The sequence below is a fragment of the Acomys minous genome (assembly GCF_964271855.1).
Source record: "Acomys minous genome assembly, chromosome: 5".
Classification (NCBI taxonomy): Eukaryota; Metazoa; Chordata; class Mammalia; order Rodentia; family Muridae; genus Acomys; species Acomys minous.
Genome location: NC_140494.1, coordinates 22,506,197 through 22,520,908, shown reverse-complemented (window position 1 = coordinate 22,520,908; position 14,712 = coordinate 22,506,197). Strand labels below are relative to the sequence as shown.

The 14,712-nt window shown below is 42.3% G+C and overlaps 1 protein-coding gene across 12 annotated transcripts in view; it reads right to left on the bottom strand.

Moving 5' to 3' along the window:
- Positions 1 to 14,712, bottom strand: part of KIAA1217 — a 797,280-nt gene that overhangs the window by 459,574 nt on the left and 322,994 nt on the right. For 2 of the 12 annotated variants that reach the window (XM_084782795.1, XM_084782814.1), the window contains exon 1: positions 12,260 to 12,837. The exons of 1 other annotated variant lie outside the window; for it this stretch is intronic. In XM_084782795.1, the coding sequence (XP_084638921.1) occupies positions 12,260 to 12,470 (211 nt within the window). In that variant the 5' untranslated portion in view covers positions 12,471 to 12,837. Of the gene's footprint in view, positions 1 to 12,259; positions 12,841 to 14,712 lie in introns of those variants that run through there. 9 more of the 12 variants (XM_084782802.1, XM_084782804.1, XM_084782803.1 and 6 more) reach the window with 7 other exon arrangements.

Genomic DNA, 14,712 nt, shown 5'->3' with positions numbered 1-14,712 from the left:
GGAAGGCATTCTCTATTATGTACAATTTCCATTGTGATTTGTTGATGCTTCTTCTGGCTATAGCTATTCAAAAACCTTTGCAAAATAACTTTACTAAGTAGGGCATAAATAGAACAGAGATTTTCCTAGGATAGCATCTTTAAATATTCAAGATGACTCTTCACAAATCACTAAAATGTAAATAGAGGTCTCATCAGAAGAAAAAGGTGGCATTGTGTTGTGCTAGAAATTGATGTAGCAAATTAGTCCTCACCTTAAAAACAAGTTCAAAATCAAAATTAGCAAATGACTCTCAGGAACAAATGAAGGTAAATAAACACTAACAAATGATATAAAACAATTATGTGGGTGCAATTATGAAATCACAAAGGAAAGTAGACAGAAAAATGAATGTTTTTTAGTACCCAGGTCTCTGAGTGTAGAAAGGGTACCCACAGCAATAAGTGATGCTTTCTTTGTTGATAACTGAAGCCATACTTTGAAACATTTTATGTTTCAAAATGGGAGGGAGACATTTTAATTGCAATGGCAATTCAGTTAAGAATGATTTGAAATTAAATTAAACAAAACATCAAGCACCATAGGCCAGATGAGGAGACTTACATCAATTAAAAATTTAAAAAACGTTTTGGGACTGGAGAGCTGCCTCAGCAGTTAAGAATGAATATTGTTCTTCCTGAAGACCCACGGTCCATCTCTAACACCTATGTGGAACAGCCACCTTCAATTCCAGTTTTCAGGGTATCTGACGCCCTCTTCTGGCTCCCATGGGCAGCACACGCAGATGGCAGATTCACAGAACATAGAGCACACACGTATAATTCAATTTTTTTTTCAAAGAACATCTTTCTGTGGAGTATTAATTTGCAACAACTGAGGGGCATGGATGCATCTGTTTGATATGGGATGCTTCAGATATCTGGCCTGGGTTTTAAATGAACATTCTCAGGCTTGGTGTATAGGAGGCTTAATATCGAAGTTTTACCTCAGCTTTGACCCTTGTACGTGGGAATGCCCCAGGCTCAGTAACTTCAGACTCTTCTATGTTTGTGATCCCTCTAGATGTCCCTCCAGTCCCATGGTTTCAGTGATGATCCATCTACTTTTCACTATAAACCTGCTCTGATCTCTGGACTCTACTTCATATCTGACATTTTCAGGACATCCTTACGAATCACACTACGTAAATTTTACAATTAAAAAAATTTTTTTTTACTTTCTCAGTTTCTCTTTCATTTTTCCTCATTTAGTTTTTGTTCTTGAGCATGGTGGTGGCAGTTAATTTTTATGATCCATTTGATTGGATGTAGAGTTGCCATGGAAACACACCTCTGTGTGTGCCTGTGAGGCTGTGTCCAGGAAAAAAAAAAGTGAAAAAAAAAAGAAAAGAAAAGAAACTGCGGAGTAAAGACTCGTCTTGTACGTGGGCAGCATCATGCAAGGAGCTGGCCCTCAGGTGAGGAGAAGGGAAAAAACGCTGGCTGTACATGTGCATTCGATTCTCTCTGAGTTTTGACTGTAGACATAACGTGATGAGTTCCTGTACCCACCTTGTCCATATGGACTCTCCTGCCGTGATGGACGACGTCCCCGCCCCCTCCCTCCCTTTAAACTGTAAATCCAAACAAACTCTTCCTTCCTTTAGTTGCTTCTTGTCAGGCATTTGGTCATAACAATGGGAAAAGTAACTCACCCTCTGGCTATGCCCTGAGGGACCCCAGGTTCCATTTGCCCCAGCCTACTTCTCTCCCGCCCCCACCAAGTCTTGCCTCCCAGACAAGGTTTCTCTGTGTAGCCTTCCTTGGCTATCCTGAACTCACTTTGTAGGCCAGCCTAGCCTCGAACTCACAGCAATCCACTTGCCTCTGCCTACCGAGTGCTGGGATTAAAGGCGCATGCCGGGCACACAGCCTGCTTCTTAAAGCCGGGAAGGGCGCATGATCCACAGAAAGGGAAGGGGTCAGGAAATATTCTCGGATGCAGTAAAAAGCTCAGCACGGTTTCCTCTTGAAATCATTCGGGAACCTGTTCTCCCCTTCGTTGTTTTTCATACCATTTCTTTTCCGCTTGCTTCTGCCACCACGGTCCACTTGTTTCCTAAATGCAGTGTGGTCTTTTGTGTTTCCATTCTTCCCCTACGTGGCAGATTCTTGTTACCTGGAAAAATAGCCCTCCCTACTTTTTTTGCACCTTCATTATTTTGTACATAAATCTACTGAACAGTTTTATTTTAGTATCCAGATAACATAGATTACTGAGATCTTGTAAGGCTTGAATGTAGAAGGGGTGGGGCTTTTAGGAGGCGTGTCCATGTGGTATCTCCAGATGGCTAGGTCCCACCGCCACAGCTGAGAGCGGCCTATGCAGCCATGTTTACCTACTACCATAGACGGCAGCTCACCAAACCACAGTGTAAACAAACTCCCTTCCTTAACTTGGTCTTCCTTCCTGAACTTTCTCCCAGCAAGGAGAAAAGAATCAAATGCTATATTCAAGGGAAAAACAAGGTTTTACTTTTTCAAAGCTTCCACAATTCAGCATAATACGAGACATAAAGTAGATGCTCAGCTTTTGGTTTGGATTTGTTCTTGAGTGGGCAAAAGCCTTGCTGGGTTTTTGTTTGTTGGTTGGTTTGGTTTGAGACAGGGTTTCTCTGTATAGCCTTGGTTGTCCTGGACTCGCTTTGTAGACCAGGCTGGCCTTGAACTCACTGAGATCTGCCTGCCTCTGCCTCCCCATGTGCTGGGACTACAAGCATGTGCCACCGCATCTGGAAGGGATTATAGTTTTAAAAATCAACTAGTATTAAATATTTTATAATTAGCTTGAGAAACATCTAGCAAATGCATATCTAGCATATATTAAAATGAACATTAGGCATACTTCCACAAAATGGATATGTCAAATACCTGTATATTATATATTCACAATGCAGATACGTGATTAGTCAGTTATAAGCATTTTCTGTAGTTTGGATGCCTCAGTAATTCACTACCTTTAAAATCCAAGCTGTTTACTTTGTAATATGAATTATCAATAAATATAAAATGCTAAAATTATGTATTCCTAACATTTAATCAATGTTTTCTATATAAGAAGAGTCTTTATTCACTAATAGTTCCCTATAACTCATTTTGCTAATTAATTTTACATTTTGAGATGGGACCATGAAAAACGAAATAGCCTGAACTCATTTGAAGCTCCTGCTGCCTTCTCATTAAAAAAGGGTAAGAGAACAAACCAAACAGGTGGACATCTGGCCAAACTCAAGACTAGAGATTATTAACTCAAGAAGCTATAATCGTCAACCTGGTGGATCAGCATCATCAAGAGTAAGGCCTGTGCTTTTCCCATCTGTCCACACTCCCAGACACTTCCCCTGCCCACACCATGGCAATGAGCTAAGACTGGCCTTATACAGTAACAGCAAGGGGGGGGGGGTCAGGCAGGCAGAGAGACAGGCCGGGGGCACAATTGTCTGCTCCCAAGTCACAAGGGCAGATAAAAGCGCTTTCAAGGAAACATACAGTGATGTTAGATGTGTTAGAAGAATATGATTTCTTTGCTTAGAAGAATCTTTATAAATATATGCTCAAATAAAGTGACACCGTCTTTTTCTGTCCTTTCATCTATTTTAATTCTGGTCATTTTTCAAGTGCCTACATTGTGGTTGCTTAAATGAAACCAATAAAACAAAAGTATTTTGAAAGTGAAGTGCCTCATTAGAGCTGAAAACGTAAGATGATGGAATTAACATATAATACATACGGAGCTGAAGTAGTACAGAGAATAAGGAGGAGATGTAGATATTTCACTAGAATGCGGGGAAATTCTCATTAGTGCTTCTATACAACCTCTTAAAAGCCTTACAGAGGAAAATAATTACTGGACAACTAATCCATGTTTTGGGGTTAGTGAGTAATACAAACTTTAAGTTAAAATGTAACTTATTTTTTGTGGACGGTGTTTTGGCTGCATGTGTCTATATGAACCACTTGCGTGCCTGGTGCTTGAGGAGGGCAGAAAAAGACAGCAGATCCCCTGAAACTGGAGTTACAGAATGTTGGGAGCCCTACTGGGAACCGAACCCAGATCCTCTGGAGGGACAACCAGTCTCTTTAACTGCTGAGCCATCTCTCCAGCCCCGATTAATACACATTTTAGAAAAGAGTTTCTTTTAACATTTCCAGATATTTTCCTCAAAACTCTAGTAAAACAGAATCAGAAAATCATTATTTCCCTTTTAGTTTTTTGAAGTGTGTAACATATTTATTTAGTCCCCCGGGAGTAGCCAAGAGCAAAGCTTTGTTTATCAACACAGTATAAGACACTGGTCGTGTCGTAACTTTTCGGCATGAAATGGAGCAAGGATCAGCACAGTTGCAGCTTGATCAGTGCCCACCCTTCTTAGACTTGAAATAGGCAGAGAAAGAGCTAGCCGGTCACGGACTACAAGAGACAGAGTATACCCCAAATCAACTGGACTCCTGGGGAAGAGAGGATTTGACAAGCGACCTGGAAGCATCTAGCAGGCTTTGTCTTTCTCGCTTAGGATGTATAGACAGATGGAAGCACTGACTTGGAAGATAAAATGAGGCAACTCCAACCTGTTCTGTATCGCTTTTAAAGGGAGGGATTAGTTATTTCATTGTGAAGGTATGGTACCTGTGGGTTACTGATCTCTGTTCACTTAATAGACTAGCCTACATTAAACAAGGACAATCCCAGATTAACTTCAAGATGTGATTTCCAAACCCCCACAATGAAGGCTAGCAGAATCAAGGCGGGAAATAAAATATGAGATGTATATATCAGTACAAAACCCACTCTCACTTTTCACAGGTCCTAGAAGCATATGTATGGTTGGTTGAAGAAAATAAAGAGAACTCCAGATGTAAGAGTTATTTTAAATAGTCACACAGTCATATTTCATGCTATATTTAGTTAGAGAAAACTTGGCTTGAAGTAACTGGAAAGAAGCATTCAAAAGGTTGAATTCTCTTTTGTAAAATAACCATCCAGAGAAAGCCATGTACATTTTAATAGGATGAAGAGAAATTCATTGGCCTCCACAGATGCTGTATGCACGTATCTGGACTGACTGGCATTGGTAATGAGCCAAAATTATGAATTGAGTGGTTTGGGGCATGAGTTACCACTGCTTTGTTGAATTAAAACCAGTCCTCTGGATATCAGCTCTTTTCCAATATGGGGTGAAATCGATCCCAAAGGCAATCCGAGAAAGAAATGCACATGCTCAGTGCAATTGCAGTACAAATGTGTCACTTCTGGAAAATGCTAGACCAAGTACAGGCCCTACCAGGAGATAACTGTTTCCTATTATTATTAACGTGTTATCGTCATCAGAGGACACTGTACAAGCAGTACACATGCCGGAGGGGCTGCCTCCCTGAAGCAGGACTACCTTTCCCACTCGTCCACTGTGCCCTCACAGCTTTATCACCAGTAGTAGCAGAGTTCAGAATGAATTTACACACTACTAGAGAAAATGGAGATGCTTTTATGCTCTGGTCACTAATATTTTTTGACTTACTGAGGTGGAAAACATTAGCCTCCAGGCTTCCACAGGCAATTAAAATCAGTAGGTCCTCTGATAAACAAGAGCATGTGAGGTTAACGCTGGTCATAAATAACAGTATAGGGCATGTGATCCAAGGGATCATATTGGAAATCTTTTTTTCTGGCATGGATACATGCATAATACTTGTGGGAATGTAAGATTTTACCTTTTTCTGCAGTTGGAGATAAACAGAGACCTCATTGTACTTGACTACGATTACTTATGTGGGGCACGGGCTCTTGGAAACAGCAGACATGCATCAACAAAGTCATTAATCCACACCAACCCTCTTCCCAGAAACCACATATTATTATTCTTTAATGGCCGACAAAACTCAGTCAGGGAGGATAATTGCTTTGCTCAAGGCCACAGAGGGAGTCTTGTGTCAGAACAGAATTAGAGGTGAGTGATTTGGGGCCTACAGGCTTGTATTTGGCCCATTAGGTTGTGTGTGATGGGGAAAGAGTTTCTTGACTTGTATGAAGTATGTGTGTGTGTGTGTGTGTGTGTATGTGTGTATGTGTGTATGTGTGTGTGTGTGTTCATTCTTCTGTGAACATGAATGAGGCCTTAGGATACTGGTGTTCACCTATACAATGGCACTTTCCACAGTAGGATAGTGTTCACAGGTTGTGACTCGTTTAAGCACTCTGACACTTGTCTGCTTCCTTTGCCATTTCTTGAGTTGTCCAAGAAAGAGCAATGCTAGATAAGAAATAAAAATGGCTCAACCCAGAAGCCCATCTCCTTTCTTATCTATTTTCTGCCTCCCAGGCTGCCGCTGACTTGTAATTATCCCTCCTCAACCTCCGGCATATATGCCTTGTAGGAGCACACCTCCACACCTGCTCCAAAAGAGCTTGTATTTAGTTGTAGAATGTCACCAAAAGTTTTTTTTTTCCAGGACCAGACTGAACAGTTTCTAAGTTTGGCCAGCTGTATTTATTTTTTCAGGGAGCAGATGCTTGCTCTGCATAGAAAGGTGCTTTAGAATAGAGGTCACCTGAACAAGATCTGGAGATAAAACTTACAGAATTAGCTCCTAATCGAGTTCTAAAAACTTATCCTTATGCAGACAAAGAAATGCAACACTCACTTTTCCTCAGAGAAGCTGCTCTTTGCAGTAGACAGAGGCCATTGCAACAAGCCACAACTGGTCACAATGCAGAGAACCTCTGGTTGTAACCCAGCCCCATTTGATCTATTTACAACACAGCCTTCACACCCAAGGCTCAGGGAACAGCTCAAAGAGGTGGGGGGTGGGGGGTGGGGGGATGGGGCAATGGGGGTGGGGAGAAACCTGATGAGAAACAGAGGACCAGGAAGTCTTCTGGCAAATTGTGTCATTTCATCCTAGAAATGAAAAGGAAGTCACAGTCATAATATCTCAATAATACAGCTGCCTAAACAAGACCTAAACAATGACAACACCAACAGACAGGCTATTCTACAGAAGAGAAATCTTATGGGGCCTTACCCCTTGATAAAGAACTATAGGAAACTAGTAATTGATGAGAGAGGGACAATTAATCATTCCCAGGGATGATTCCCCTAATTGGTTACCCAGTACCAAGTGGTCTACCTTGAAATCATACACAGACATGCAACACCAAATGAACTCAGCATGATGTATCTATATATTTAGGCACACACACACACACACACACACACACACACACACACACACACACACACATATATATGTAACAATAACAACCAAAGAAAATGGGGCTGTGAATTTGAGGGGGAGTGAAGGAGGATATATGGGAAGAGTTGGGGGGAAGAAAAGAATAATGTAATTATACTTTAATTTTAAAAAATGGAATTAAAATTCTGGTTCCATGACTTCCTGGCTAATGCTTTTGAGAAACTACCTCAAACTTTCTGTATGAATTTCCTAACCTGCAAAGTAAGTACGGTAATAGCACTAAGTCATTGGATTCCCGGAGGCTGCTTACAATTGTACCAGCTATAGTGGTACAGCTCAAGAGATTAGATGTCACCACCACCATCTTTTTCATCACAGAAAGTGTGTGAGAGAAAGGGAAGTTATTTCCTCAAACCACCATGTTTACTTTTAAGAATGATTCTCTTGTTTTGAATTGCTGAGAGAAAAACACATTTAAAAATAGTTAATTAATTTTACATTCTGATCATAGCTTCCCTTTCTTCCTCTCTTTCATTCCTTCCTTCTCTCCTCCCTTCTCCCCACTGCCCCCTCCCTTTCTCCTCAGAGAAGGAGAGGCCTTGCATGCATAGCAACCCACCTTGGCCTACCAAGATACAGTAGGACTAGACACATCTTCTTCTATTGAGGCTAGACACGGCAGCCCAATTAGGGGAAAGGCAGGGAACAGAGTCAGAGACACCCCTCCTCCAGAGCTGGATTTCTCGCAGCACACAAGAATCAATCAATTAATGGAACCAGGATGGCGTCACATAGGGGAATATATCTGAACAGATGGGGACACAGCTCAGGAAGGATGTAACAACCTCAGACACTGATTCATCAGCATCTGGAAAAAGCTAGCACGACAGGCTTCAACATTGGTCTTCTGCTTGGTGGATCTCATCATGGTGGAAACTCTTCGTGGGAGAATCTTATGACTGCTGTGGTCCTAAGGATCACTGGTAGCCTGGCTCTTCTTTTCCAGGGGCCAACCTGAATAACTGGTTGGAAATTGGAAGCATACCAGTATCCCTGGGATATGGTTAATCAGGCTGTTGAAGCTGACTTGCATAGTGCCCTCAAAGTCGAGTAGGCAATGATAGGCATGCTGAGTGAACGCCTCCCAGGCACACTGCTTATGTACATAAAGTAATGCCATGCCTTGTGCTCTCAAAGTCAAAGAGTGGCAAAACTCTTGAGGAATTTACGACATAATGATCATGGTTATGAGATGGAAAATAAAATCCAGATAAAATATGAATTACAAGTGTAAAGATAAGCATCAGAGAGCAACAGCTGCCTCCTAGAGGTTCACAGAGAGAAAGAGAAGAAGGATGAATCACCTAAGAATTAGCAGGATACCTTGATCTGAGGGCACCCTTGCACTTGAAAGAACCCATTAAAGATCCAGTCAAAGTGGGTAAAACCCTGATCTTTTCAAATACTTCAGGAAAGTTCCAAAACATCAAGGAAAGAGAGGAGATCCTAAAAAGCTTTGAAAGAATAAGAGAGCAAAAACATTACCTACAAAGGAAGCTATGAATGTGCAAGTGACACAGGGCTATTCATTAGATCTAGAAATCCTTAGCCACTCAAAATATCATGGGGACATTTAAAAAGACTAAAGATATTTGAGGACATGCAGTCAGAACATTGCCTTCCCACTTAGCTTCTCTCCTGATGTCTCTGGGGATTGTGATTCAGCAAAACGAAGGGAGTAAGGAGACACCTGTTCAACGTCTAGAAATTGGGCAGGAAAGAGCGGGCAAAATGGCAGATTGAAACTGAGAAACACGTGTTGGACGTGAAAGGCATTTCTTTCCTTGGGGAAATTGGAAATGCTCCACAGAGAAGAATTCTAAGATTTTAAAACCACAAGAGGAAATGATGACATCGGAAAAATATTTATGAGGCCATCTTAGTTATACACTTCATTCATTTTCAATGTTTAGAAGTGGTTGACAGATAAACCACAGAAGACCTAGTTATGACAACAACACATGACATCAATATTTTGATATGACATAAAAGCGTAGATTGTAACGTTAAAGAGGAGGGGAGGAGACATTGAAAGCAGACAGAGGTGAAGTCCTCCTGTAACTTGTGCAATACACCAAATAAGACACAGACTTGAAACAAAATTTAAAATGCACTTGGTTAACAAGAAACCAGGCATGTGACAAAGACCAAGTTACATTCACGGCGCAAACGCCTCTAACTTTCTAAATTGTAACACCAAGACCTCAGTGAAGCCCGCAGGACCATAGTTCAACTCAGACTCAAGCCCAGTGGCATTTCTAACATTACTGGGACTGTTGCTTGTTATTTTGAGACAGGGTCTTGCTAGCTTTCAGATCACTACATAATTCAAGCTTCCCTCAAACTTGGGGCAATCCTCCTGCCTCAGCATCCCAAACACTGGAATTGTAGGCATGTACCATTATGCTTGGCTTGGGTTTGATTTTCCTTTTTCTTTTTGTAGTGTTAGATATTGAGTCCAGGGCCCCACGTGCCAAGCCAATGCTTTATGGCTGTGCTTCCTGCCCTAGCTTTTTTTTTTCTTTTTTACATCTATCTATCTATCTATCTATCTATCTATCTATCTATCATCTATTCATTCACTCTTCCATCTACCTATTTATGTTGTGTGTCTGTGCATGAGAGAGAGAGAGAGAGAGAGAGAGAGAGAGAGGGAGGGAGGGAGGGAGGGAGGGAGAGAGAGGGGGGGGAGGGAGGGAGAACACATATCATAGCAGAAGTGTGACAGTCAGAGGAAAACTTCTATTCCTTCTTTCTTTCCACTATGTGGGTCCCTGTCGGGTTAGGGGTAGAGCTGAGGACAGCAGGCTTGGTGGGAACCACCTTTATCCACGAGCCATCTGTCTGTCCTTGGATTTCTTAATCACACTATACACACTTCAGTGAAAACCTAACACAGCCCCGTTATGACATAGAATTTTCCTGCTTTCCAACTAGAGGTACATAGGAGAACTACAGGATATGAAGGCGAGCTGGCTAGTTTCATGTCAACTTGTCACAGCCTCCAGCCATTTAGAGAGGAGGGAGTCTCAATTGAGAAAAAGCCTCCATAAGACTGGGATGTAGGCAAACCTAGAGGGCATTTTCTTCATTAGTGATTGATAGGGGAGGGTCCAGCCCATTGTGAGTGGGACAGCACTGGTGGTCCTGGGTTGTATAAGACAGCTGGCTGAGCCAAGCCATGGAGAGCAAGTCAGTGAGCAGCATCCCTCTGTGGCCTCCACATTCACTTCTGCCTTCAGGTTCTCGTCCCGGCTTCCTTCAGTGACTGACTACCACGTGAGAGAGGAAGCACAACCAGCCTTTCCTCCCCAACTTGCTCCTGGCTATGGCATTTCATTGCAGCAATGAATAACCTTAGGACAGAGGGGGTTGCTTTTGAAAAGAATTCTGATTAAAAGAAAATGTGTATGTGCGTTCTCACCATGTCTTTCAAAATAACCTAGTCCTGGTGTCAGCTTCAAAATTTTTATGGAGTAACCTTTCTTCTTCCTCTCTGAGAGGTACAAAGGAAATACCACTTTATACATTTACAGTCTCCCTCTAGCTTTTTAAAAATAGAAATATAATTATCTAATTGATCTTGTACTATGATAAACATTCTTGGTTTTAATGGCTTTTAAAACAAATCTCTCCAAACAAGGGCTATCAAACATTATCTTCACCCATAAAGTCTATCCAAGTGCACCCTCAAGTTGGCCAGAAGAGGTTCAACATGATCAATGACCTTCAGATTAAGCCCCTGGCTCAGACCCTGTGTAGAGCTCTCCCAGCCTGTGCTGCAGAGACATAGCTGTGCATCCCATAAGTGTGCGAATGTTCTGTAGGTGGGGCAGGTTGATACTCTTTTTTCATTGAATGCTTATGGCTATTATCATAGCAGAGGTTCCCTTTTGAGCCAAAATTCAGTCTCTTTAACAGCATCTATCAATATTTCCAAAGACTTTCTGTGTTCATTTTATGTACAGCTTTTCACAGAGTCTTTGGTTCCAGCTTTTATGCAAACACTTCATTGCTCAAACGGACAAAACAACAAAAAAGCTTAGGAAAAAAAAGAATTTACTCCCATAAAGATATTTGCATATTTGAAATAGCATGCAGCACAAGAATGTATCATTGTAGATTTTTTTCTAACAATTTTAAGCAGTAAAGGCAAGGATTGAACTCATAAAATGAATTTGTTCTTTTGCATAAAATATAAACTTTTCCTTTTAGGATAAAGTTATTATATTGTTAGGCAAGAGCTCAAAATATGTTAAGATAGGCATTATAAAGTACTTCTTAGAAATATTAATGTATAGTCCTAGATTTTTAAAAATAGGGAGAAATTGGTATTATATTTAAAAATACAATTTAATTGCCTTCTGTGGTTATCCACATTAAATTAAAGTTTTTGATAGTAGAGTGTTTTCCAATTCCAGGTCAAATATTCAACAGCATTCCTGTTGAGGGACACACTCTAACATGCACTTGAGAGGGCTTATCCAGATAACAAGGTCAGCAGGAAGTTTTGCCTCACCTGGCGAGGAACTTCGTTGTTAGATTAGCCTTTCAGAGACACACCGTCTTAAACACAGACCACCAATAAGTAAACTTGCAAACTTCCCTCTGCTGATTAAAGACATGGCTTTAGGACATTTTCCCTATTTCTTTCCATGTAGAAAAGCAATAAGAAACTTTATGCAGACATGATCATATTATGAAGAAATACAGAATGCAAAAATAAACTCTCATCTGAAAGAGAAACGATGCCCCAATCCCCAGCTTTTCTTACATCATTCTTTAGTCAACCATCATCACTTCCACTGTCCTAATGATTGGTTATTGTCAGTACACTCCGGGGGTGCAAGGATGGGCGCATGCACACAAACAGAGCTAAGCCGCTCTGTTCATGTGTTCATGTTGCATCCGTGTCAGTTACCTGGCAGGATCCAAGCAGGAAGTTTCTAGGCAGCTGACTGCAGCCTTACCTTTGTGAGCCGCCTCCTTCCGCTGAGCTGGAGTTGCCGCTGGCGGCACCTGCTGCTGCTTTGCCAAGTTTCCTTCGCTTCCGGTCCTCGCTGTCTTCTCACCTAGGCTGGTTTTCTTCGGCTTGCTGCTTAAATCATCCTTCTTAGAGGACGGCAGCTTAGAAGCTGCGTTAGTAAAGAAGGATCTAGCCGAGCGAGAGGACTTGGACATTTTAAATGGCAGGGAAAAAGACAAAACCCCCGAACAAAAAAAGCTCAGCTCTAGAATGGTACCTGCTGGGACAGCAAATTCTAAAAATTATCCTAGAGTTTCACTCCTCAATAGCCAGTGACAGCCAGGTCAGCTGGATGGAAAGTGCTGGGCTGCGCTGGGCTGGGCTGCCACTTGTTTTGTTGTTTGTTTGTTTCTTTGCTTTTTAAACAAAGGCATGCTGCAGCCACATCAACCAGTCTCTGGACGTGTGGGATGGAAATGTGTTTCAAAGATGAAGGTGGCAGTTGCAAATAGTAAATGCTCCAACTCCAGGGACCCGCAGATTCTGGAACAGGGAACGTGAAATATGCATGCACGCACGCACGCACGCTCACTCAGAGAAGTCCCCAGCACGTTCAGACTAGAACGCTGGACAGCCAGAAAAGGAAAAAGGAATGTAAAACCAGCCCCACCCACTCAGGTACAATATGTGAAAATGAGCCAGATGTGAGGCTTACAGAACTCCGGCGCTCACGCCACGCTCAGTTTCCAGGCATTCCTTCAAGCAAATATTTCCCTGCCTTAGCACATTCCTAGAGTCTAGTCCAAGGGTGGACCTGCGATGAGTGCCCACCTACAGAAACACTTCTACTGTTTATAGAACGCGAAGAGCACAGTGCAAAAGAGAGAAACCAGAAGCCTGCTTTTTCCATACCTCTTGGGGCTGCTATGCGGCACCCAGTAATTGACGAGAGAGAGGAGCTGTAAGCCTGTATAAGGGAGTGTGGGGGTGTGTGCGTATGCATGTGTACTCTCTGTCTCTGTCTCTGTCTCTCTGTCTCTCCGTCTGTCTCTGTCTCTCTCTGTGTCTCTGTGTCTCTGTCTCTGTCTCTGTCTCTCTCTGCAAATCTGAGCCTGTGCTACTCCCTTTTAAAGAGACCAGAGTTTCCTCTAGTGAGCAGTTGTAATTACTCTGCTTTCTGAAAGGCTGAGAGCAACATGTAAAAATCAGGTGTGTTCACAGGGTCAGGTTTTCTTTAGGAGGAAACAGCGACTAAGCCCACAGAGCCCACTGAAAGCATGGAGCCCCCTCTGTACTAGCGATAACCCTGTCCCGGCTTCATTTCCCATGTCAGTGATTTTTACTACTTGGGGTTAAGCTGTTTCCAACCTCAATTATTCTGTGTTCCCTCGGGGAGAAACTGCACAAACAGTCCAAGAACTATAAAAGGGTTCTGGGACTCTGTGATCATATAACAGACCTTAGCGTGCACATGCCCTGACATACAAACAGCTATTTAGCACTTTATCACGTGAGAATTAGAGGCCAGGGAGAGGATACATTTTGGAATCAACTCACATAGTTACCCCTGAACTTGTGGGCCTGGCACATTTGCAGCATTTCATTAATAAAGCTGGGACAATTTTGACCCACCAGGGATGCCATACAGCTTGTCCTAGGTAACAAAATCTGCCCTTCATCTGGTAAATGGTAGCAATCAACACACACACGCACACACACACACATACACACATGTGTGTGTGCACATGAACAAATACACACATCAACATACATGCCAAATCCTCACCGCATTCTTCTGAAAAAATTCAACTTTAAAGCAGACCTAGCACAGCCATAAAAGCCACTAGAGTTACAAGCTTAAATCCTGACTCACATCGGAAGGCCCACAGTGGGAGCCCATTCGTAATTTTAGACCAATAAAAGCTAGGAGTAAACCCTTAATGAGAAGACAACAGGCCCATGCCTTCCCCAAATTCCACTGTGTTGAATTAACATAAACCTTAAAACTTAAAGCCTAAAGCCTTAAAACCTTAAAACTCCTAAAACTCCTGTCCAAATCAGATAGGCCAGGCATCCGTGCAGCTGCACCAGGCTTCTCCATCTTTGGCAAAGCCGTGTCTCCTTAAGCTGCCTCAGGTGCCTTCTTTCTAAGGGTCTTCCTAGCAGTCACTTTCATTTCAGAAATAAATTTGACAAAGAAACTAACTTTGGCTACTCTGTAGACTGCCAGGCATAGTGTGTCATAGCCTAGCAGTGCTGTCTTTTATAGGTGGGTCTGGCTATCCCAGGCCCTGCCACCAGCTGGGTAAACACATTAAAGGGTCACCACCCAGGTTTTCAACTCAACAGAGATGAGTACAGCCTGGTCCCAACTGGGTATAGACCCCATGGCTGCTGAGCTTGTGGCACTTGGCAACGCACAACAGCCTGGCAAGCCAGTGAGGAAGCCATGCCAGG